The sequence below is a fragment of the Triturus cristatus genome, chromosome 2_1 (assembly GCF_964204655.1).
Source record: "Triturus cristatus chromosome 2_1, aTriCri1.1, whole genome shotgun sequence".
In the NCBI taxonomy this organism is placed as follows: Eukaryota; Metazoa; Chordata; class Amphibia; order Caudata; family Salamandridae; genus Triturus; species Triturus cristatus.
This window is the reverse complement of record NC_140581.1, coordinates 190,630,681-190,656,862: the sequence shown is the minus strand read 5'-3', so window position 1 is coordinate 190,656,862 and position 26,182 is coordinate 190,630,681. Positions and strand designations below refer to the sequence as shown.

General features: G+C 46.1%; 1 protein-coding gene across 2 annotated transcripts in view; it reads left to right on the top strand.

Moving 5' to 3' along the window:
* The window catches only part of MYO5B (myosin VB), a 1,021,014-nt gene that overhangs the window by 949,121 nt on the left and 45,711 nt on the right, over positions 1–26,182 (top strand). The window contains exon 30 of one of the 2 annotated variants that reach the window (XM_085629691.1): positions 6,084–6,161. The exons of the other annotated variant lie outside the window; for it this stretch is intronic. Coding sequence (XP_085485817.1) covers positions 6,084–6,161 — 78 coding nt within the window. The remainder of the gene's footprint in view (positions 1–6,083; positions 6,162–26,182) is intronic. 2 annotated transcript variants of the gene reach the window in all.

Below are 26,182 nucleotides of genomic sequence, written 5' to 3'. Positions count from 1 at the left end.
TTTGACCAAATTTTTATCAGTCAGGTGCTCCGCCAGATGATAGCGGAAGCACAACTGTACTAGATACGTCTCTCGGATCACGTCCCCGTGAAATTTTACTTGACTGGCCCGCGCCTCACTCCAAACTCGCAAGATGGTACTTCCCCAGTATCCTGGGTAGGGATCGTCTTCTGCGAGACGACTTGAGGAAGTCGATCAAAGATTTCTTTGTTCACAATGATCCCAAAGACACCTCCTACTTGACAAACTGGGACGCCTTTAAAGCTGTCATAAGGGGAAAATGCATTGCCTTGAGGAAACAACAAACTGGGGATTGGTTGGCACTGGAGGGGCAGCTGCTGGTAGCCAAACAGTCACATAAGGAGGCCCCTTCTATCCAAACCTTGAGGAAAGTGACTGCTCTGAAGGGAAAGGTTCAGGCAATATAGATCAATAGGGCGGAAAAAAACATCTTACGCCTTCAAGCCCGAGGGTATGATGGAAATGACAAAATCGGTCCTCTGGTGGCGCGTCAACTCAAAGCTAAGTAAGAAAAGGAGTATTTCAAACAAATAGTTGATGCTGCTGGCACCATACATGACTGTGAGGAGGGAAAGGCAAACGCCTTCCGCGACTTCTACAGATCACTGTACACGGCAGACCCTTCACTAGGACAAGACCAATCCCGCTACCTTGACTCCCTAGATCTCCCACAGGTTTCCCCTGCCAACAAATATGCACTTACTATGCCCATCTCAAGTGAGGAAGTCCAAAAGGCGATAGACTCTCTAAAACTCCAGAAGGCCCCGGGCCCTGATGGGTTCAGCACCCAGTTCTACCAAACGTTTTCAGCCGAACTTACCCCACACCTGACAGCACTTTTCAATGAAATAGTAAACTCTCATCAAGCCTCCCCTTCGATGGGGAAAGCGTTAATCACTCTAATCCCCAAAGCAGGGAAAACCCCCCCAAGAGTGCTCGTCATATAGACCTATTGAGCTCCTAAACCTGGATGCAAAAAATTATTCCAAGATATTGGCCAGTAGACTAGAAGATATCCTCCCAAACCTGATCCACCCATATCAATCTGGTTTCATTAAGGGACACCAAACTCATGATAACCTGCGCAGGATAATCCATCTCATTGATAAAGTACGGGAGAAACATATCCCAGCGGCCTTACTCTCACTGGATGCAGAGAAGGACTTTGACTGAGTCGGTTGGTCCTTCTTAATGTGCACACTATGCCGCTTCGGGTTCAGTGAGCCCTTTCTGGACATGGTACGGGTCAACTACACCTTCCCCAGATCTCGTGTTCTGGTTAACGGAGTGGCCTCGGATTTCTTTGACTTATCGTGAGGTACCTGTCAGGGCTGCCCCCTCTTACCCATGCTTTTTGCCCTCTGCATCAAACCCTTGGCTGCGAGCATCGGAGCCAACCAAGACATTCAGGGGATTAGACACGGGCCAGAGGAGCACAAAATCTCACTTTTTGCAGATGATGTGCTGCTCCCCATTACTGAGCCTCACTCGTCTCTCCTGGTCTTACAAATGGAACTGCATACGTTTGAGAAAGTAGCGGGATTCAAAGTCAATCTTTCTAAATCTTTCTTACTTAACCTGCACTGTCCCCAGCAACGATGACAGCCGTCATGGAGGCATCTTCCGTCTGATGCGTTCACAAAGAAACTACCTATTTGGGCATCAAAATCGCTCCTAATCCTGCAGACATCTATAAAGTGAACTATCCCCCCCTACTCCGGCAGCTTAAATCAGACTTTAAAATATTGGCTTCCACATATATAACCTGAATGGGTTGAATAAACGCGATCAAAATGAATGTTCTGCCTTGCCTCCTCTATCTTTTTCAAGGTCTCCCGATCCCGGTTGACAGAGAGCTATTCACCGAGCTGAAAAGGATGATAACAAAATTATCTGGCAGGGGCGTAGGACCCGTCATTCGCAGCAACTATTGACCAGGCCGCGCCTAACGGGGGACTTTCCCTTACGGATTTTCCTCTCTACTACAGAGCTGCACAACTCCGTGTCTTGGCAGAGTGGTCCCTCAAAGCCTCAGACAAACACTGGCTCCATATGGACCGGCAAGCCGCAGGACGAACCGTATGAGACCTGCCCTGGAAACCAAAACAAGACAGGGCAATTTTGTTTATCTTAGCATCCCCACAGACACTACTCTCAATGCATGGGATACCCCCACCAAGACATTGACCCTGATGACCTTTCCGCCCCCTAACACCTCCATCCATTTGAATCCACCCCCAGCAATAACAGAAGGCCCCTTTGACAGATAGAGGGAGGGCGGGTGCCTCATGCTGTCTGATCTCTTCTACAGAGGAGAACTAGGTTCCTTTACCGACTGTGCCACAATCTTTAAACTGCCACCTACAGAAGAATACCGCTATTTCCAGCAAAAATATTGGGTACAACAACCCCAAATACGACTAGCAGCGACCAGGGACCTGCTCCCAGTAGAGATTTGGCCAAGCGGGCAGCACCACCAAGGGCTGCATCTCATTTCTCTACGCCCTCCTGCTCACGCAGGATCTGTCTCCGGTCCACGCCATAGAAGGTTCTGGGATGCCCTATTGCCTTCCCCACTAGCAGAATAGCAATGGAGCTCCCTCTATAAAGATGTTGCTAAGTACAACTGTTCAATGTTTCTGAGGGAAGCCCATTACAAAATTATTTTTGATTGGTACCTGCACCCCAAGCGGCTACACACGCTTTTCCCTAACACCTCAGATAGATGCAAGCAGGGGTGTAGGCTCCTCGACTACTTCCGCCACATATGGTGGGATTGTCCCTCCCTTCAACTCTTCTGGAAGGAAATCCTATCTCAGATTAAACAGATTCTGGTATACCCTATCCCAGACTCTCTGGAGCATGTTCTCTTGGGAGTGCGGGACCTGAGCCTGAAGCATCAAACCCAGGGGGACAGCTCCATCATGTGGTTATGCCCAGGGCACAAGTCCTAAAAAAAGAAGTGGGGGGACTAACCTAGTTATTCAGTAGGTAAGTGACATCACAGCACGTGACATCACGGCACGTTACATCACAGGAGGTAACATCAGATTATAACCCCTTACATATATGTTGTCTATCATGAGTACACTGGAGCATATTTCGAGTAGCCAGGGAAACCCTCCTGATTTAGGCAGAAGATTCACACTTTTGTAAGCTACACATTAAACAATGTTGCCTTTTGTCAGCACAATCTTCCTCTACCCATAGTACTTTACAAGAAAAAATAGTGATATTTAAATAATTACAACGCCTCCTCAGGGGTAGGAAGCACTATATAAATTATATTTATTTTGTGTAAATACTGTGTAAGACCAACACATCTGACATTCTTACTGCGCAAGTGTATCTTGTAAACAGGGACTGAACAAAGTGAAAAGCTGCCTCTCTTAAGTATGTGTGAAGTGCTAACAAGGTGTGAGCCTTTGTTTCCCTTCTGCTGCAGTTGCTTTTAGGTGTGAGAGGCTCCTGACTTCTCCCAGCAAAGAGACTCCAACAAAAGGAGGTCTGATGACCCCTCGGATTCGGCCTTTGTTATGGGCCCAGCAGGAGTCTTAACTAAGGAAGCCCCCACCCCGCCTGCACGTTGTTGCGGATCGAAAGCAGACAACAACGTGCAGGCACTGCTGAATGTGTCCCAGTGTTTGCAAATTACACCGGGACGTGTTCAGCACATTTTTAAGTGGGGCCCAACTTCTTGGAAAGGGTGGATGGCGTCCACCCTGTGAAAATAGTGGGTGGACGCCGTCCACCCGTGTGTACCCCTGACCTGTGCCCTGGTTATTCCTGGGGGCGGCTAAAATGGCAATTGTCGCAGCCTGGAAGAAACCAGAGGCCCCCTCTCTCACTCACTGGCATGCCCGACTATGGCGAGCCCTGGAACGAATGACGGTCATCATAACGGACTCCCATAGGGCTTTGATTATAACTGGAGTCCACTGGTGGGATTCCTGTCGGAATGCCTGCCGCTCTGCCTGTGACCCTAGACTAAGGGCCGTTCATCTCCTCCAAATGTAACTGGACTGGCCTGGTGGCGCTTTCCTCGGGAGCTGTGGTTCTCAGGGCTCTTGTGGTCTCCCTCGTGTGCAGCCCACCCATTCCACCCGGACTGGAAGGGTTGAGCACTGGCGACCCACCTGACAGTGATACAACTTGCCCCATACTCTCCTCAACCACTTCATGGTCATGTAGATGGAACTCCACGGGACTGTTTCTTTGTTTCCTAGTTTCGTTTATGTTGATAGCTCTTGATTATAGTACCTGGGCGCCACAAGAGATTTGTAGATTGTACAATACATACATATATGGAAACGTCAAGAATTATGCCAAGCACTTGTGGAGAAACTGTTTATTGTCTATAGCTATCTGATGATCTTGGTATGTGTTAGAGCTCGGCAGAGTTTTAAAAGTTGTTAAAACTTTGTTAAAACCAATAAAAAGATTTTGACAAAAAAAAGTCAGTGCACATGCCTCTGTAGTGCAGCCACCTACCTCAAACACCAGCTGCGTGCCTCTTATAAGTTTCTGCATAGCTCGGACAAGTGGATGAGTTTGTTTTCCGGAGAGCGCAGAACGCGGGCAGTCTACACTGTGACATGTGAACATTGCGCAGTTGTGAAGTCAGTGTCACTAATTATATTGAAGCCCGACCACACACGCAAACAAATATAATTACAAATAAATACAACGCCTTTGGTAAATCCAGGTGTAGTTTGATGTTTGCACTCGCTGCATTTTGTGTTGGAGAGTTGGCGGAAGCACAAGCTTCATCAACATTAACCAAAATTGCAAAGGTTACCGCACGATGTCCCATTGCTCCTCCTGTCCAGGCACCAGCATATACCTGAAGGTGCCCTCTAGGTCGATTTTCACCTCGGTCATACAGCTGACTGAGCTTAAGATGATCCTTTCACTAGAGAGAATAGCAGCCATGACACAGAGAGGGAAAGGCACTGGTTCCAAAACTGGAATTGGATAGAGAAGTTGGACTAACACCGCACATCTACCAGCAACAAGGCGGCTATCTTCCAAAGGGGCTTTTTAAAAAATTAATTTTATAACGCGCGGGAGTAAACAGAGTGGCGTGCCGCGGGAGTTGGTGGCAGGGGGAGGGGATGGCATAATTAAAGATAATGAGTGGGGCGAGCTGCGCCCAAAACGCGCGGCCGCCATGATTTAATGTAAAAAATAAAAAACTATTTGGATGAGCTGCGCGGCCCGGCCCAGGAGTTGTGTGTGTGGGCCCATTGTGAAAGTGAAAGCGCGCATAGCCCGCTGCAAATACAAAACAAAATGTGGCCCCCATTGCTAAAGCTACCGTCCCACCAGTGCTCTTTAGATTAATTAGGCAAAGAGTTCTCCCGAAGGACTAGTGCAAGCAATAGTAAGGACACACATAATAGGTCCAGTCCTGATGGGAGGTTACAAAAGAAGACAGGGCGGTACTAAGGAGGAACTAATAAGCCAATTAACAAATCAAAAGCCAACATTTACAAAGGACAGTCACAGCACCAAACTGAAGAGATGGGGGAGAGTGGGCGGAGCTTCAAGTCCATACCCTAATACAGCATGCCTCGCAGAGCAGCGCATCCGCTGCCCAGTCTCGACCTAAAATCCCTGTTATAGTGAACAGCAGAGCTACCGAAAGAATGACATACCATCGGTGCTTGTGAATGCATATATGCAGCTCAAATGTATGGGATCTATAAAATGAAACTTTGTTCACAATGACAACTCTCAATATTTGCAACCTGAAGTAGGTGGTGATGGATTTCTGTTGTTCACCATGACAACTCTCAATATTAGCAACTTGAAGTAGGTGGTGATGGATTTCTGCTTATCTGCTCTCTATGAATACCTTTGCTCTTTTGCATTCTTATAACCAACTCTTCTATTTATAAAAACTCTTTTTTATAACTCCTACTTGAGACCTACAAACTTTCTGTACTACTGGAATAATATCTTATCTTTTTGCTTGCTCTATCTTCTCCAGTCTGTTGCCGGTGAACTTTTTGCCTTTCTTTCCTGTCCTTGTCTTCCTTTTCTCTTCTCTTTATTTTTAGTAAGACTGAGGATTGGGGATATCTGAATGAAGATGGAGAGCTGGGCTTGGCCTACCAAGGTCTGAAGGAAGTTGCCAGGTTAAACATCTTTGATAACTATTTGTTTCTCTGTCTTCTGTACTTTCACTTCACTGGTACACACCAGCAGTACCCTTCACATCCTTTTTCTGTCCCTCTGCCTTTCCATAGTTGTCAAGTTCTATGTGGAATATTGCGAGTTTTAATGGATAAACACTAAACATTATCAATGTAAAAAATGAATGTTCTCAATCATTCTGGCTATACCCAAATATGGGACTTGTCACTATGGTTTCTTGTCCCAGAATCAGAGAGAAAGGAAAGGACAGTGGATCTGAGGAAGTCAAGGATAGAAATTAAAAATATAGATATAAAGGAATTATAACCAGCATGTCATTACACAATTAAATTACTGAAACAAATTATATTACAAAAATAAAAGCAAAAGTATTAGCAACATATTCTGCACATTTGTTATCATGTCTTGTGGATCCTAAGCGAATCCTCTTTGGTATATTTGGCTGAAGGATCAAAAAGCTTATGAACCCAACATCCGAAGCCTTCAGCACGGTGCAGTTCATTAACCTATGGTGCTTCATTTGTAGCTGCATGTTCATGTACTGTGCTGTTCCCTGGGATTGTGGATTTGTGTGTTGTGCAAGAGATTGAAGTGAATGGGAACTAATAGTAAATTAGATCCACTGCCTTTAGTTCTACTGATGATATCTTTATCACCATATTGTTAGTCCTGTTTTTTCTTTTGCATTGTCTGTTTTTATAGCTGTACTTGATGTTCTATTTGTATGTAAATATTTAACGTGAGCCCCTGCTAAGCAGAGAAGTCTCTAAACTGTAATCCGTTTCAATGAAAGAGTATACATGTCTTCTTCCACTGCATCCTGTTTTTGTCTCCCACTCTGCCACAATCCCTTAGTATCCACCCACTTTCTCCTAAACTTTCACTTTCCCTGGGCCCACCACTCCTAATTTGTTGCAGAGCTACTACATGTGATTCCATGTGGAAAAGGCACATGCTACCCTTTCGAACCACCAGCATCCGAGTAAAGCATGCAGTTTACAGTTTAGTTCTCTGTCAAGAAGTAAGACATTCACTCAAAGCATAACCCACTCCCCCAACTTACATTGATTTTACAGAGTAGGGGAGTTACTGGTGAACTTTCCTTGCACAGAAGTAAACTTCTTGCTCATCTGTGAGGATGTAGCATTGTAGCTAAAATGGTGACAGGAGTCTAACTACTTTTTCAGCTCTGCCCTAAAGACAGCTTTAGTTGTTTGGCCTGCCTCACATTAAAAACAAATCCTAAATTAAAGAATGCATATAGACATACAGCATAAGGTAATACATAGGTCAGTCCACTTCAACCATTGAAACTCTTGCACTGTGACTGATGGCATTTTGTCTGATTGCATGTGCACATCCATTTAGAAAGAAGTGCATTTCAATGTGAGGACTGGTGGGCTAAGACTTTACTTTTCCCAGTGCTGGTTCTTATTTTTCAGGTAATTTGTTTTTATGTCTTTGTATTCTTTCTGTGTTTAAATTATGTCTTCTAGATACAGTAATGTTTTTACACTTCAGTTTTTGGGACTACTGTGGCCATATTTCTGTCATGGATCCTGAATACTGTGTCACAGACCCATTGACTTCTTATTCCCTTTGGGTGGACTGAAAGGATGAAATTAATTTTCTGGCAGTGAGTTGTGATCACAGTTTATAATGCCTCTAATCCACTGTTTCTCTTTTGAGTTGACCTGTAGTCATTGTTTTAGAGGAAAGATAACAGACTCTAACAAGAAAGTAAGCTGCCAACCTAGTGGGATCAGTACCTTGATCTCTTCTGTTACTGTGAGAAAATCTAGAATGTAACCTTTTCAGTCACTAGAAGATGAGTGTGAGTATTACTGCGCTAAACAGAAGCAATCGACAGTAGTACTAACACTTTTAGATATCCCCAATATAAATTGAAGCCTCCTAGAAAGATTTTGTTACCTCTGAGATTGTATTTTCAGTCAATAGCTCAATCAGTTATTCCACTAAGTTAATGTTATCAGCCGGTGGATGGTAGAAGGCCCACAGGGCCTGAATTATACATTGGCAGAGAGGGTACTCCGTCACAACGGTGACAGAGCTCCCTCCCTGCAAATTTACTGGTCCACTCCCCAGCATTCACAGGCAGGCAGACCTCATTGTTAAATCACGTCGTGGACTATGGTGTCTCCGCCATGAATGATCCCCTCCGACGGCCCTGGGAAGTAAGGGCCATCGGAGAAATGGCTATATGTTCGTTCATCCAATTTAGATGACAAGACATAGTCATGTTTTACTGTTCGTTGCCACCAGGTAAAACCTTGCGGCAAGGAATAGTAAACACATTATAATGCTCCCTCCAACATGGGAGAAGTCTCCCATGGCGAGAGGAGTATTACCTTCTTTTTCTTTTCAAAAAGAAAATCCAGTTTCTGGATTTTCTTTTTGAAAAGGAAAAAAAGAATACTGTTTGCTGCAGGGCTGCGTCCTTCCTCTGCAGCCTTGCAGCAAACAGTAAAATATATTGACAGGGACCACTGTGATGGTTGTTCCTGACACTTTATCAATTTGGTGGGCGGAGTATTGTCGGTCTGATTGACGTAAAGTCCTCCACCAGGACAATGGAGACTATTCCGTCTGCTAGAATGTTACTCAGACTCTCAGTTTGTAAGCAGAGTTTAATGGGTTTCTTTCCACCAACGCACTGAGATGTCAAAGACTGATAATCCTTGAGGCTCTGGCACTTTATTGTGTCTTTTTGGATGACTGCACCCCCCAGCCCTCTTCCCTTTTTCCCTATCCAATCAAGGAGAATGATTAAGTCTCCTGGTGGAATGAGGAAGCCTATCATTGGTCGGGGAGGGAGTCATTCAGCCATGTTTTGGTAAGGACTAATCTGTTGGGATTATTTGTTGTAATCAGATCCAAAATGCTTGGACTATGTTTAATCGTGATCTGCAGGTATGCAGCAGGAAGCTTAGGGCTGAGTGCATGAAAATGCTCTTAGTACTTGTGTTTTTTCTTTTTATCAGGTTCTTTCTTGGGCAAGTTTGAGCTTTTTACCTTGCACTTTCAACAATGGGAATAGTGGATCTCCCTATTGCTTTATTGGATGCTACTTCTTCATATTCCCTCAGCAGCTCCTTAATGTTGCTGTTGTTGAGAGGGGTAATGGTTCTGCCTGAGCAAGGCTCTTGATGATTTTGTATCTAGGAAGAGTATCCGTGTTAGTTTAATAGATTGCATGGAGTGATATGAGTTAGAGTTTACAGCATTTTTAAATCAGGACACAGATGCACTGGTGTTTGTAAGGTCATTGGCAAGAGGCATGACTTCCTGAGGAGAGTTTTCATTTTGTATGAGAGGCAGCATATAATAGATGTTGATTTTCTGTCCCAAGAGGGCTCTATTGATGGGCAGGAAGTGTTGCTGTTATAGGAGAGAATGCTTTGGAGAGCAACACGCTTCCAAATACGAGGAGCTTGTATTGAGAACGCTCTACAGCCTAAGCAGGACCTCTAGAAACATGGGCATCATAACCAATTCAGTAACCCCAGTGGCTCACTGAGGTTAGTGTAGAGTGCCACCCGGCCTCAACGCGAGTAGAGTCAAGCTGCATACACCCTGGAGGCCAAGCTTGGCCAAAGGGTATAAATAAAATGGTTGTGGACTGCTCAGGCAACACACATACAAGGTATGCCTGTCTGTAGAATGCTCATTGTTGGCCAAGTGCAAGGCCTATGCCATAGGAACCTCAGCCCTTTACAGTAGCACTCACCAGCTGTGCCTCATCAGTGCTCCTGCAGCCACAGACCACTGCTCTGTAACCCACCCACCTCCAAGACAACGTGACCATCAACCTGGCATCCAGCCAAAGTGGAGGCCTCATCTGTTGCCAGCTCTCCTGCTGCCCACCTCCCAGCTGAGGGATCACCTCCCTTGCCTGCCTCCCACTCACCGTTACCAGCAGCACAGCCCTGCACTCGGAAGGAGGCTCTTCCAGGGGCCGATTTCCCCCACGATTCAAAGCCCCACCCGCTGGCAGTTCTCTATCATAGCGAGTACACACAGGCACACTGCATGCAGCTACCAAGTCAGGCCTTGGGCTACATGACACGCCGCCTCAGAGGCTGCTGGGCAGTCAACTTCTTCTTGCCCTACACCAACCATGCACCACCTGGAGGATCACAGAGGTACTGCACACAGCTTCTCCCTACTCCCAGCCCATTGCTCTCAGCGCTGCTTGTGGCCATTCAGGTACATTACGTCTTCTGCTTAGCATCAACTGCCTCATCTTGCCCCAACAGACACCATCCAACACCATTCTCAGCTGCTGCGCAAGCCTGCACCAATTGACCACACCAGCGCATTCACCCATGCCTAGCTGGGGATGTAGATTCTCTGCCCAAAGAAGCTTTCTCCTTCGCCAACTGGCATCACCCTCAGCGCCATCTGGTTCTGGCTCATTCCCAAGAACTCTCCAACAGCCAAGCAGAGGAAATAGAGCTGGACCTTCAATGGAGCACCCAGAACAACAGGACCCCCACTCCCAGTTCAGCACAGGTCAAAGTAGAGAAGGTCAACACAGTCTACTGACAGCCTGGGAGGCCTCAGACAATGACTCGGACTCCCGGCAACATCCAAGTGCGGGAATTGTAGCATGGAATCACACCAGGACGATCCTTGCCTGGCCAAAGGCAAGATTGGCCAAGTCTGAAGCGGGTGCCACTGTTTCACAATTGGTCGATTACGCACCAGACTGCGAGGAAGACTTTGTCTTCACCATCATCGTAGCGTAACCAGAGGGGGGAGAGAAGAAGCTAGCCTCCATTTGCACTGTAGTGGTTGGTAAGGTATCAGTACCGGTCCTGATCGACGCAGGTGCACCAGTCAACATTATGGCCTTTGAACAGTTATAAAAGCTACAACCCTACCCATGGCTAGAAGCCACCACAGCCAAAAGCTTTGCACACGGAAGCAAGCATCCACTACAGCTGGCTGGCGCCATCAAGTTGCCAGTATCATGCAGAGACCGAAGAGTACGTACTAACTTCTATGTCACCAAGGAGGACACAGGCATTCTCCTAGGACGCAACACTGAGGAAGATCTGGGACTAGTCTTCTTTGTCTGGCACATCCAATACAGCCACCCAGGAGACATCTTGAAAGACTTTCCACACCTATTTTAAGGCCTCGGCCACCTGCAAGACACACAGGTGAAACTCCACATTGACTGAACCGTCCACTCCGTGGTGCTGCGCCACTGATGTGTAATCTTCCGTCTGAGGCCCCTGGTCGAGGATGAACTGAGGAAGCTGGAACAACTGGATTTTATAGAGAAAGCCTTTGGGCCCACCCACTGAGTGTCCTCGCTGGTAGCAGCGCCGAAACCAAGGCAACCCAGAGCTGTCCGCCTCTGCAAGCACATTTGCCACAAGCGTCATCTAGTGCCCACCATGGATGACATCATATTCATCTTAAACGGGGAGCAATGGTTTTCAAAGCTGGAGCTGAATGTGGGGTACAACCAGCTCGAACTGCATACTGAATGCCGGTATATCACCACCTTCTCTACTCATTTCGGCCTCAGGGGGTACAAGTTCTTCAACTTTGGCATCTCATCAGTGGCCAAAGTGTTCCAGAACACCATCAGGAAGGTGCTGTCTGGACTTAACGGCGACATCAACATCAGTGATGATATCCTGATATACTCCCACACTTTGGAAGAGCATCACAGGCTCTTCTGCACCACCCTAGCCTGCCTGGCAGAACACAGGTTAACTCTACACAAGGAGAAGTGCTTCTCCTTTAAACAGTCAATCGAATTCTTTGTATTCATATTCTCCAAAGAAGTAGACTTGAAGAAGGCAAAAGCCATCCACATATGACTGATGCCCCAAAACGGAGAAGTGAGGAGCTTCCTCGGCATGACCACATACTGCAGGAGGTTCATCCGGAAAGTGACAGCTCTGTGGGAATCCCTGCGGGCCCTAACAAAAGTGGATGCTAAGTGGCAGTGGAATGAGAGGGCAGAAGAGGCCTTCTGGCAAGTAAAAGGGGCTCTCATAAGCTAGGGAACAATGGCATACCCACACTGCAACACTGAATTGGTTGTCGATGCCAGCCCCAAGGGGCTTGGGGCGGAGCTGATGTAGGAAACAGGCCACAGGACATGGGTGCCTGTTGCATACGCCAGCAGGACCCTCACAGGGACAGCGTCCAGGTACACCCAAATCGAAAGAGAGGGCCTAGCTATCCAATGGGGATGCTGCCAGTTCCACTTCTACCTGTGCAGATGAAAATTTATGGTCACCACGGACCACAAGTCATTAGTACCCCTCTTTGCAGTCACGTCCTGGAACACACCATCCAGAATCGAAAAGTGGGCTGTTCAGTTACAAATGTATGACTTTGAAGTCACCTACTGGCCAGTGGCCCACAACCCAGCTGGCTTCTTGTCACACCACCCGCAGGCAGAAGGAGAAAACATCAAGGAGGAGGACGAGTTGGCAGAAGACTTCATTAGCATGGTAGTACAGGGGGCCTGCCAGTGGCGATGACAGTTTAACACATACGGGAGGCAACAAACTGAGAATCTTGGCTCCAGAAAATGATGGAGGCTCTATGTGGCCGAATGGTGAGCCACTTCCTGGATGGAGCTGGAGGATGGAACGCCGAAGACCAAGCCAACCTCACCCAGCTATGGATTGTCAGCCATGAGCTCAGCTACACCACGGATGGACTGCTGCTTTGAGGCTCCCGCATTGTGATCCCGCAAAGACTATTGGCCTCGATAGTGAACATGGCACATCGAGGGCATCAAGGAAAAGCCAAGACCAAAGCCCGGTTGCAGAGGAAAATACGTTTTCCAGGAATGGATGAGCTCATGGACGACACGGTCCACAGGTGGGTCTACTGTCAAATCACGGGATGAGTAACAGCACTAGCTCCAGTAGCCACGGAAGACACCCCACCACATCCGTGGGCACACCTCAGCATAGATTTTGGTACATTTCCAGAGGTAAAGTCCACCGTTATTATTGATGGCCACAACCATACAAATTATGCCTTGTGTTCATTGTTGCCGCAAAGTGCAAGGAGCAGGTCCTTGTGCCGGCTCCCCCTGCAACAGTTCTCCTGACCGGCTTGCCCTCAGTCCTCTACCCTCTGCTGCCTGTCTACCTGTTGCCTTCCTTTTGTTCCTGCTCTGCTCGTTGCTTGCTCTGTTTTGCCTTTCTGCTCTTTTTTTTGCTCTCTGTTTTGCCTTCTTCTGCTCGTTTTTCTGCCCTCTGTTCTGCCTTTTCTGCTCGCTTTTCTGCCCTCTGTTTTGCCTTTTTCTGCTAGTTTCTCTGTCCTACATAATGCCTTTTCTGCTCGTTATTCTGCCCTGTATTTTGACTTCTTCTGCTCTTTTTTGTCTTTCCTGCTCGTTTTTCTTACCTCTGTTTTGCCTTTTCTGCAAAATTTCTGCCCTCTGTTTTGCCTTGGGCCTTTTCTGCTCATGTTTCTGCCCTCTGTTTTGCCTTTTTTTGCTCACTTATCTATCCTCTGTTTTGCCTTTTCTGCTCATTTGTTTTTCTGTCCTCTATTTTGACTTTTTCTGCTTGTTTATTACTCTCTTCCCACTGTTTCCTCAAGACCTGGCTTTTCAACGAAGACCTCGTACCCCAGCGCCCAGATACCCCCAGGGGTGACAGTGCGCGCTCTACAAATGCTGATTGATTGATTGAAGGCCTATGCCATAGGGACCTCCGCACTTTACAGTTATGTCTAACAGATGTGGTCTGTCTGGTGAGTTGTAGCAGGGTACGTTCAGGGTTATGTCCTTGCAGCAAGAGAGTGCCTTCTTGAATGGATGTGATTGCCACTATGTCTGATGCATTAGTGTGATTGGAAAGGTACATAGAAGCAAGTACTTGGCATCTGCTTGGAGACAGTATTTTCTACCAGGATGGGGTAGGTGAGGTAGAGACTTTCAAGAAAAGAGTCTGCTGATAGCACATACTGCTGCACCCAGTGCCCAGGGGATTTTCCTTCGGGGCCCTTCCTGGAAGGGTTCACTAGTATGGCAGAGGTGGCTGTATGATCTCCTGTGTGACTTTTAATATTGCGACTTCCCCTTTAAAGGGATTCCCTTACATAGTGCTAATAATAAGAATTTCCAATACTCATTTCCACATAATAAGCCTCATGTAAACTGTACGAAAACTAACCTGAGTGATGGTTTGGAATGTGATTTAGGCATTCAATAAAAAGTCATTGAAATGATCTCTGATCAGCTCTCAGGGTTTCATCTGTGATGACCAGTCAGTTAGTAGTATTTTGGTTGTTTGAATACAACTGAATTGGTATTGCAGCAGGCTGAGATGGGGGGAGGGGGGTTAGAGTAGTCGAGTCAGGATTTTATGGCGAGACCACCACTTGTATTTAATGCTGATAAAGAGGATAAAGCCTTGGAGAAATGAAGGCGCAGTGGGAGGCTCTGACCATTGATGCTATCAAGGACGTGACTGCCGAAGTTGGGTTGATTGTCAGATTGAAGCCTTTGGATTTCATCCTAGGTGTGGCTGCTTATGATAGGAAGGCAGTGGTTTAAGGGCTAATACTTAATTTAATGTTGATTCGCAGCAGGTCTATATCGGAGTTTTCTATTGTGAGAAAGGTCATAGCCTTTCCAGGTGTCGACAGATGGTCTGGAGTGATCAAGAGCATGGTGCTCATTGGTTTTGATCTGAAGGTAAAACTGTCTGTTGTGGGGGTGTTTGGCTACCATCCGGGCAGGATGGCAGCTTCCCGTTAGACTCCGTAGAGCCTCCTGCACCTAACGTATTCCAACAGAGTTTGTACTCAATGACCTCTGATGCTCAAGAACTGAACTGAGGATGCCCTTGCTACTTGCTTAATCTGATTCCCTGAGCAAAGCTTGTCACTGCCGACATTGTTCGCAACCTGATCTTGTAAGGGAAGAGTGCAGCCTACAAGATGGAGGATCCGCAAAGCGCTGGCACCTGCTAGAAACACGAACAACGGATAGGAACATACAGAACTTTGTCTTCTGCGGTCTCCACCAGGCACTGTGCCCCACTGCTAATATCCGACTGTAAGAACTCACACAGTCCTGCATAAACCGCCACATGAGCAGGCTGTGACGGCAACTTTGACTGCTGTGGCAACACTCCAGTGAATTGCACTTGGTTCCTTCCCGACCTGACTGCCACCTCACTGACCATATTGCCTGTAGTGTTCAGAATCCTTATTTTTCATCTCCACTTCAGGTGGTACTCCGACACAACACCTTATGAGACGGCATGCTACAATGTCTGATGGGTTTTATTAGTAACACTGCATCAGGCTCCTTTTGGTGTTTCTCACAACCTTGCCCGTTTACCCGAAGGTCTCAGTAGCAACAGCATGGTGTGCTCATCTAGTGACTTCAACACTGTGTTACCAAGGCTTCCCTGTAAGATCAGTTCGCTTGCTGGAACCCTTCTCGACACCTGTCGGGCAACTCCAGTGAGGCACTGTGCATTCCCAGGGCATGCTGGAGGAGACATCCGAACTGCTGCTTCTACTACCTATCACCAGAACAGCTTGCAACCATGCCCTGAAATGGCATTAATTGATATTGCTACAACTGAGCTTCTCATAGGTGCCTCTTCAGGGGATCTCCCTACTAGAACGTCCTCTGATATCCACAGTCTGTGTCCACGATATTACCCTTGAACTTGCTGGGCCTAGTTAGTCCTGATACTACCAATAGTGGCAGTCTATAGAACTCAAGTAGAAGTATGGTAAAGTTTATCTAAAAAGATCCAAAAAGGAACCAACCCCAGACTCTCCAAAGAAAAACAAGATAACTCTACCACGCTCAAAATGATCCTCAAGAAACGGAACGACATTCATGACAAAGGACAAAGCGCCAAGACTAACACAGACGTACTTAAAGTGTAGGTCTTGGTGATCAGGAAAGAACTTAAAGAACTCAACCTTAGAATGTCAAATGCAGATACCAGAATTACCATGGTGTAAGACCGTATAGTCGAGCAAACTAAACACTTGCTTAAATCGGACGCTGTCATCTCACTCAAGCACGAAATCACTGAGCAGGAGGTCCCTAACAGAAGTGAAAGAGGACAAGGCCCTGTCTGAGACTGCTTTCCTCGAGAATGGATTCTAGCAACTCTCTGCATTACCTGTATGAAAGACTTTGAACTGAAGTGAGCTCATTGTGTCTCAACCTTTTAGCTTAAGAATGTGATGACACCGAGAGCCCTCATTTTAAACCACTGCACTACCAACACTCTGAAATCATACTGGTACATAGGAGAAAAATTAGGTCTTTCTCATGACTAGGTAAAAAAATTCCATCTCTCAGGATTTTGTTTCATCTATGTTTTGCCAATATTTGCTTCACTATTGCTTTATCTGTGTATGTAGTGGTGACATGTTTGATATCCATACAAATGCTTTTGGCCTGTTGGTGTTGTAGTTGTCATATAGTAGAACGTTAGCCTGCTCAGTGTGGCAGATTGTTGCATTCATAAGGTGTGTGATGTGTCTTTGTACAAAGCAGTTATGTGTACTTATTTTACTCACTGTTTCTGATGCTCATAGTTGAAACTTCCCAGAAATATGAAGGTGTACCCTTGCAATGCTGGTAGATCCTTGCTGGAGGAACTGTCTGTAGAATTTGGTACAATTTACACAATCAAACACTTGTACTCTGCCTATTTTGCTTCACCGGTTTATAGCCTTAACTGATGGTGACCTTATGATGTGCGTCGCTTGCACATTATCTATAATGCAGCACTATTACTGTCAGTCCTTATGGCTAGAAACTGTATGGTAGCTCAGTGGTCCTTGTTCACCGTGGATCTCCCTCATTTTTCTTTTACTAGGTGTAGGAGGTTATTGCCCATTTTGTCTAGTGTGAGACTTCCACATCTCTGCACATCATTCTTCATCTCAACGAGGCTTGCTGCGTTAACACAAAGCTATGTTAGGTTTACTTTTGCTCCTTTATTTTCCCTGCGCTCTGTTTGTTCTCTTTATTCTGTTTGCCCTTTCTATCAGCGCAGCTCTACTTCGCCTTCTTCTCTTGAGCCTTTGAAGCCACCAGCTGCTGTCATACACCGCTTAGAGGAGTTCCTTTTCTCAGTACCCGAGTTCCCCTATACCAAAGTCTAACCGACTTTGGTAAAGATAATTTCTTTCAATGTCAAAGGCCTTAAACATCCAGCGAAAAAGCTGATATTTGATTACTGTCATTCCATTAAGGGTGACGTGGTCTTTCTCCAGGAGACCAGAATTGGCTTCAAAGAGGCAATCTGCATGCGCAATGGCTGGGTAACTGACCTTTGCTGCTCTCCGGCAATTTCTAAGAAAAATGTAGTGATCCCCTTATCCTGAAAAAATTCAGGTTTCTTCGTAATCATCTCAGAACAAGACAAAAATGGTAGGCGGTTCATCACTCGCTTACAGAGGGACGACGTAGAACTTTACGTAGTAAATATTTATGCTCCTACAATAGACGACTCACAGTTGTGGTCCGAAGTTTTCATCTAAATTGTCACTATTTCCCCTAAAGCTAGGATTATCTTGGGCAGGGACTTCAACCTATTGATGGACGTCATCCTTGATAGACATTCCGACTTTCAACACAGAATCTTTAAAGCCCACATAGCTATGCAAGCTCTCTGCTCCACACAGAGCCTAGAGGATGTATGGAGACTCCATAATCCATCTGGTTCAACTTCATGTTCTATTCCCCTCCTCACAATTGTTTCTTGAGAATTGATTACATTCTGGTAAACCATTCCCTCTTACAGGATACTCTATTCTCTTATATCGAAACTATCATGATTTCTGACCATACACCTGTTTTGATCTCACTACATATATGCCCTATCCAAATTAAAGCCTGCATTATGCGTATGAACACAGAGGTCCTGGAAGGAGATTCAGTAGTGTAAGATCCCCGCAATGAATTATCATTATTCCTACAAGAAAAAAGCCCCTGGTTTCCTCACCTGCAACACTCTGGGACACACTTAAGTGTTTTTTTCAGGGGTAAGAAAAATAAAGACATCAATATCTCCCTAGACAAGTTAGCAACCAAAGACTAAATCCAAAGAAATATCATATAGACACTCTTTAGATCAATCTACTTTGACGTCATTAAAACAGCTTAAGTATGAGTTCAACACTATCATAAGAAAGAGAGCACAACTATGGGTTCATGTCCAGAAAGATAACTCTTCTATTAAAATGGGCATATCCTTATATGTAACCCCTTGGCTAGAATTAGAATTAATGGAGCATTATCTGCCCCAGTGACTTTACAGCAAGGCTATAGAAATTCCGGGGATAAATTTGGCGATTCCACTTTCAAAACAGCAGAGTATACTGATAAAATTCTAATATTCACTGAGAGCCCTGATGTAGCGATCCCAGCCATTATAAACACATTCTCCAACTTTTCAGACTACTCCCTGAACAGGGACAAAACAGAGGTCTTACTGTTAAATAGACAATGTCACTCCTCATGCGTGGGGAACTCAGACTTTTTGTGGCAAGCCAATATTGACTGAAAAGAGTAAAAACCTTTTGTGAACATGGTCACCCAAATGGGCACACTAGAGACAATTTATTTTAAATGATGGTGAGCTCGCTAGTCAATGTTTTGACTAGTATGCTTCCTGTCCGCCTCTCGCAGGAATTCTTTTCATCGTAGTACCTCTGAATTCCTTTGGTCCGGGAAGAAAGCCAGAATCAACCTTAAACAGCTAAGGATTAACCTCAAAACAGAGGGGTGCAGTCTACCAACCTGCCTTTCTGGCTGCTAAGGTCACTCGATGGTTTGTTCTGGATCCTCTCAAAGCCTCGATCTGGCTTAGCATTGAACAACATAGCTTCCCCTTTCCACTATTAGCAAACTTGACAATGTCCCAGCATTCTTTTCTGCTGTCCAACAAGATTTATAGACATGACTGTTCGAATAAACCTCCGGGACCTGCAAGCGCCTGGATACCCTATCGGGTAGCTGTCCTTTTATATCCTGATTGATTTTTAAAGATACTATGTCACCTCTACTAACTCTAGACAGAGCCCTCTCTTTCAACATGAATAAATCTTACTCCATTTCTTTATGGAATACTAAAAAGCTTTAGATTACAGATGCAGCCAGTTGTGGCCCGTACAGGGCTAACAAAAGTATTTTCACCATAGAAGATCTTTTTGAAAATGCTGAACCTTCAACCTTTGCTATACTCCAACCAAGTGAAACATGACCTCACTAACTTAGATTTGTATGACTTCTGAAAGATCAAAGTCGAACACAACTCCTTTCTCCTCACTTAGAAACATACAATTTAGAGGGCACATGGCCTCCAAGATCTATAAATTACTGGGCAACACCCCACTTATAACTCTGTGCTTTGTAGACCAAATGGTTATCTTATCATGCTAACAAAGGCAAACCTGACATACCGCAAGAGGCTTGGACCAAAACCTGCCATCGCCTACTCCAAAATAATCTAATTCCTTCATAATCCCAAACAAAGTTCTCGGCAGTTCATTTCCTTTACTGGACCTGGTCAGGCTTTACAAACTCAAACTTATAGATTCTGACAACTGCTGATCATGTAATGCAGCACATGGTGACCTATGTGCCTCCCTGTCCTCCTACTGGGTCCACATAATCTAATTATGTAAAATGTTCATCTCTCTCATCTCCCTGGACTATCCAATGATCATACTCGACCCATTTGCATCCCTTATCTCAGTTGACCTTCCGTACTTGGACCGGGCCCTTTCTGACTTGCTACTCACCATTGCACTGAAAGTAATTGTTCTAGACTGGAAGTCCACTAACAGTGTATCATACCACACAATGGTGGCATGGGTCACCTTGGCTATACAAAGCCCAAGCAATATTTGCTAGCTACCCCAGCTCATCACAGCGGGTATGGGAAACACTAGATGCCTTTATACGGGCACAAGGTAGTAGGCTGGTTGGCCCCTCAGAGCAATTTTGCTGACATATAGCTGCTACTGTAGTATTTAGGTCAGGCCCTCCTTAGACTGACTCTGCTCTCACTTCTCTCCTATCTTTCTAAGCTTTGGCTCCTCCTTCTCTATTCTGTCTCCTTCTATTCCCATGTTTCAATTTTTCCCCATCTTGCTTTCAATTATGTTTTCTTTCTTTCCGTTATGTTTTTTTTTCCATTTAGCCCCCTTTTATCCATGTTTTGCAAATGGCCAAATTGGGTGGACAATTCTGTATAGCTTCGACCGCTTCCCTGGTCTCATGCAATTACAAGCTATCGATTATCTTGGGTTTATGACCCTGAGTGGAGATGTTGTCGCTCATTGTCTTTCCACATTCTATCTTCCCTAATGGACATAATAATGCTTGGCCACCCTATTATACCATACAGTGTCAATGTATGCATATATTTGTTTGTTTTACTGCAATCCATTGAAAACTCAATAAAACCTTTAGAAAAAAAGGTGTGTTATACATTTAGGCTTTAAGCTCACTCTTAAAAAGTGGGCTGAAGTCGACTTTGAACAATACAGCAGTCTGTAGAAGTCTTTTAATTTACAGGTCGCCTACAGGGAGTATATAGGAAGGATCCATTTTAAAACTGGAGATAAACCCTTTTCCAGGAAGGGCCCCTGTATACATACAGAACTACTGGACATTGCTTGACAGATGTTAGTCAACCTCCACCAATCCCAGAAGACATTCCTTTTGTAAATGTGTTATGTTTGTGAGTATTAAATGCTTACTTAGCCAGTTCAACCCAGGAATTGACTATGAAACCTTTCAAAATAAATCTAAATAAAATTCATAAGAATTTCAAAAGGTAAAATTTCAAAAGGAAAATGGCAACACCGTTCTATGGAAGCCTAATGAACACCTAAGATTAAAAAAAAACGCTAAAGAAGAAAGAGCCGGTGTGATTTAAAGTGCACTTCTCTGCTCTGCCTTGTCTTCCCTGATGTTATACCGGGGCATGAAAAATCAGAATGTACATCTTTCTGGAGGAGAGCGACCATAGGTGATTTCCTGTCCCAGAGTGGTAAAAGTGCATTTACTCCTTCACTGGTCAGGTACAGGGATTATGAGTCCCAGTTAGGTCGGTAAGGTGGGCGGACAGCTTTAATTTTGAGTGAGTGTGAACTGGTACTTTAGGAGAAGACATATTGTTCACCACAGCACATCTAGCAGCGAAAGTCTTGCAGTTAGTGGACAATTGTAGCACACTCCCCTCTTCCAATATAAACCAGTGTGTTAGAATGAACACATGCAAGAAGTAAACATAGTTTGCACAATTAAAAGTTAGCTATTGAAATCAATAAATTGATCTGAGCATTGCCAGCCAAGATTAGAAATTTGTCTGCTTTTGGGAGGAAGAAGAGTGCAGGAATGATTTAGACCTTAAATTAGCAGCCAATTTCAAGTGTTTTATGAGAAGAATGGCACAATTGGAAAACATTTGTTAACAGCCTCCAGAAAATATGGCATCGAAAGAAATACCAAGAATATACCCAATAATTGAGCAAACATAGCATATCACACGCACACATTGAGTGAAAAGTATATAGTGTAGTTAAACCCATAGATTCAGAGTAAGTGAAAAGATAAAAACCTTCTGGCTATGGAGCAAGCAATTTGAGATTTGTCTCTCTCTCTTTTTGAAGACACTGGTGTATTGAGCCGCGGGGACTCCATAACTCAGAGTACATCAGCACGCACTGGTGAGGCTGGGCATGGTTGAGCCAATAAATAAAGGGGGAGCTGCCCGCTCATGGTCAGCCCCGAACTGTATGCCTGTGAGAGCTTATGTCATTCATTGGGGCCCGGGGTCTAGCCGTAGCAGCCACGAGGGGCCCAGAGTACATTGGCGAAGAGGGCAGTCTGGAGCCCAAGTCGAATCTGTGATGGGTGTCGGGTGACACCTGTGGCGGTCGAAGTAGCGGCTGTGGCTCCACGCCGCCTGGAGAGAGGCGGCAAAGTCTCTGCACACCTCGACGAGGCAGGGCGATCCGTGAGCCAGAGTGAGGGAAAGTCGTGAGCTTCTGCTATCGACAAGGCTAGTGTGGGCCGAAGTACGGCGGCAGCCCATGTGGCGCAAAAGGAAGTAAGAAGGCCTCGAGAGCAGGCGGATGGATATTGTGGGATGGTCAACGGCAATCAGTGAGTGGGAAACAGAAAACACTGAAAAAGAAAAAAGACAAATTTAAAGAAAAGGAAAAAGCCAAGGGAAGGAATGACAAAAAGTAAAGAAAGTAGCGATAAACCAATACAGTGGAGAGTCCCAGTGATAAAAGGGACTAGCAATTCCCCAGCTGTAGCGGATGAGGGTGGCAAACAGACATTGACACAATGCCCATCAGAAAGGTCCATAGGCCCAGGTACGTGGCAGCAAGGTGGTAGTACTACGCCCAAAACATATGTGCACCGCGGTTTTTCACTCGGTGGCCCTGAGTAGAGGATGGCAGATAACACCCAGGTGGCAGGGGGTCAAAGACCAGGCAAATCAAGTCAATAAGACCGTTGGGAGCTGTTTTTCCCTTATTAGGGCCCTCAAGAAAATTCTCCCCCTACACCCCATACATACTCGCGCAGTGGTAGTAAGGAGTGTCATCATGAGCAGGTTAGATTACTGCAATGCCCTGCTGCTGGAGTCCCCAAAATATTTAACCGGGAGACTGCAGAGAATCCAGAATGCTGCGGCCAAGCTGACCTTGATGAGACCTCGTCAGTCCTCCCCCTCTCAAATCCCTCTGTGTCGTGTTCAAGGCACTGCACGGTCTAGGGCCAATACCGTTGCAGAGTTAATTCAGCTGGTATGCTCCTTTTCGTTGTCTTAGGTCCTCCTCAGCTAATTGGGTGAAAGTACCTAGGGTCAGAAGAGCTAAACTGGGGGGGGGGCAAGCTTTCAGTGTTGCTGCTGCAAGGCTCTGGAACAGCCTACCCACGGAGTAGCGACAGATGAAAGACCTTCTGCCGTTCAGAAAGAAATTAAAGACTAGGCTCTTTCCCAGAGTATAATGCCAATCTGCCCTCTGCCACAGGCTTTTTTTCCGTCTCTCAGTGCCAGGATACCCGGCGGGTTGCAGTGCACTCTACAAATACTCCTTACATTACATTACATTACAGGGCCCTCCAGAGGTTGCGGCAGGAGGTGGCATAAGCATGCATGATGCAGTGGGTGCGCTGGCACCGTTCAGTGAGTTGACAAATCCAGCGACTGCAGGACCGAGGTGGAAGACCTGGGTAAGTCGATTAAAGAACTATTTCAGGGCCACAGGGAAAGGGACAATCAAATGAAGAGATCCCTGCTGCTGTTGTGGGGTACCAAATATACAAACTGGTTGAGCATCTCCCGAACCCTGGAGGTGTTGGGGATTACGACGAGGTAATAATGGCACTCAACACACATTTTGAAAGATTCAAGCTGCGACAGGCCAAGCAAGGCGAGGGGGAGTCCAATTATGTAATCAATGTGCACCTCAGAGCACTGGCAAGCACCTCCACTGATGATGACTAGCCCAAGGAGGTCAGGGCACACATAATACAGGGGTGGTGGTCAGCAACCCTAGGAAGGCTGATTCTCTGCCAACCAGGGATTTAGTTGGGAAATGTTGATAATGAAGCACACTTATGACCTATCCAGCTCCAGAGCAGATAAGATTGAGGTGGCCCTCAATCGATCGTGGAATGGGGCAGTCCAAAATCAGTGGGGGAGTACAAGTCAAGGTGGAATCCGTTGACGCACTGTGCACCAGAACACCACCCCAGAGGGGCAGAGGTAGGTTGGACGTTGCTGCATCATGTGGAAACCCTGGGCGGGAAGCTCACCCCACCGAGAGATGCCTTGGCACCAGACGTACGTGCTTATCGTGCCATCGGCTGAATCATGTTGCCAGAATGTGTCGAAGCAGTGACAGGGGACGTTGGGCATGAGGCCACAAACTCCATTGAGGTCCTTGAGGCAACTGTCCCTGGATGATACCTTACTGCCGGAGGTAGAGGAAGGTGTATGGAAGGACAATGATTGACTGGGGGGGATCCTGATGAGGAGGAGGTGTGTCATTTGCAGCACTGGGACTGAGAAGGAGGCCTCCCCAGCCTGTGTGTAATGTCCCGATCATGGGTACAATGGTGCGTGTTCTAATTGATACTGGAGCATCAGTGAAACTCATTGACCAACAGCAGCACCTAAGACTGTGTCTCATACCAGTTCTCTGACCGTCTTCCACCAGAATCTATGCGTGTGGTGCCACAGAGCCTATCCCACTTCTGAAAGCCCTGGATGTGGCAGTAAGGCATGAGGACAGAGAGATCATGAAGTTGTTCAAGGAGGGTGAAGGAACATTGCTAGGCTGCAATATGGTGGAAGACCAAGTGGATCACATTCTGGATGCGTCTCCGCAGTTGTTCAAAGGATTTTGATGTCGAAGGGGGGCTCCAGTAAAGTTACACAGTGACAGTACAGTACAGGACATGGCACTACGACACAGACGTATTCCATTCCATCTGAGAGCTCAGGTGGAGGTAGAGTTGGAGAAGCTAGTAAGCATGGGCGTCATTGAGAGAGTGACAGGACCAACCACATGGATGTCTCCCCTGGTGGTCACGGAAAAGCCCAAGCAGCAGGGGGTGTAAGACCTTGTATAGACATGAGGCTGCCCAACCATGCCATCCGTCAGGAGCGACACATCACCTCGAGGGTGGATGATATCGTTCCAAACATCAATGGAGCCAGGTTGTTTTTAAAATTGGATTGAAAGACAGGTTATCACCAGCTAGAACTGCACCCAGACAGCCGTTACATCACCATCTTTTCAACACATCTGGGGTTGAGGAGATACAAGAGACTGAGTTTTGGGATTTCCTCGGCCACTGAAGTGTTTCAAAATGTCATCAAGGAGACACTGTCGGGGCTTGAAGGAGTCCTCAATAACAGTGATGATATTCTGATGTACTAGTCTACTCTGGCAGAACATCACAGACGGCTCAAAGCAATGCTACACAGGCTGAGTGATGCAGAGCTAATGCTCCACAAAAACACATTTTCATTGTTTGCGCCTCAAATTGAGTTATTGGATTTGTCTTCTCGAGGAAGTGTTTGCAGGTAGGCCCTCGAAAGTCAGCAGCCATCAAATCGGCACCAGCCCCAAAAAAAAACACAGAATTAAGGAGCTTCCTGGGGATGGTGACTTATTGTCGGAGGTTCTTACTGCATCTAGCGACACTGTCAAATTCCTTGAGGGCCCTCCCATAGATTGGTGCCAGGTGGGTGTGGGTCCCTACGGAGCAGAAGTCATTTGACGACATTAAGGAGGCACTATTGACTGACACCACAATGGCATATTTCAAGCCAGATAAAGCAACTTAATTGGTGGTTGATGCTAGTGCAGTTGGTCTAGGTGCTGTATTGTCCCAGGAACAGATGCCTGGAGTGTGGGCACCTTCTGGCGTTTATGAGCAGAACATTGACGATGACAGAGGAATGCTATGCGCAAATCGAAAGAGAGGCGTTGGCCATTAAGTGGGCATGTCACCACTTTCATCTCTATGTGTATGATAGGGAGTTCCAAGTTGTAACTGACCATAAATCACTAGTGGGTCTGTTTGCAGGTACAGCACCCCACCCAACACCCAGGATTAATTGTTGGGATGTTCAGCTACTGCCATCCAGATTCAGTTTTGTGTACAGGCATGCCACTGGCAACCCAGAGGATTTCCTGTCCCACCACCCCTCTGTGACTGTGGAGGAAGGGGTGGAGGAGAACATTCCGAGTGAGGCAGAGTTTGCCCATATGGGGGTTGCAGCAGCAGAAGCCTGACGAAGGTGCTTACAGTAAATGATGTCCGATGTGCCACGGAGCAGTATGATGGGTTGATACGTGTTGCGGAGGCCATTGCAAGTGGGTGAAAGCTGTTTTTTGCAGAATGCCAATCAATGGGATCCAGAAGAGAAACGCCGTATGTTGGTTATCTGGAAAGTGAGAGAAG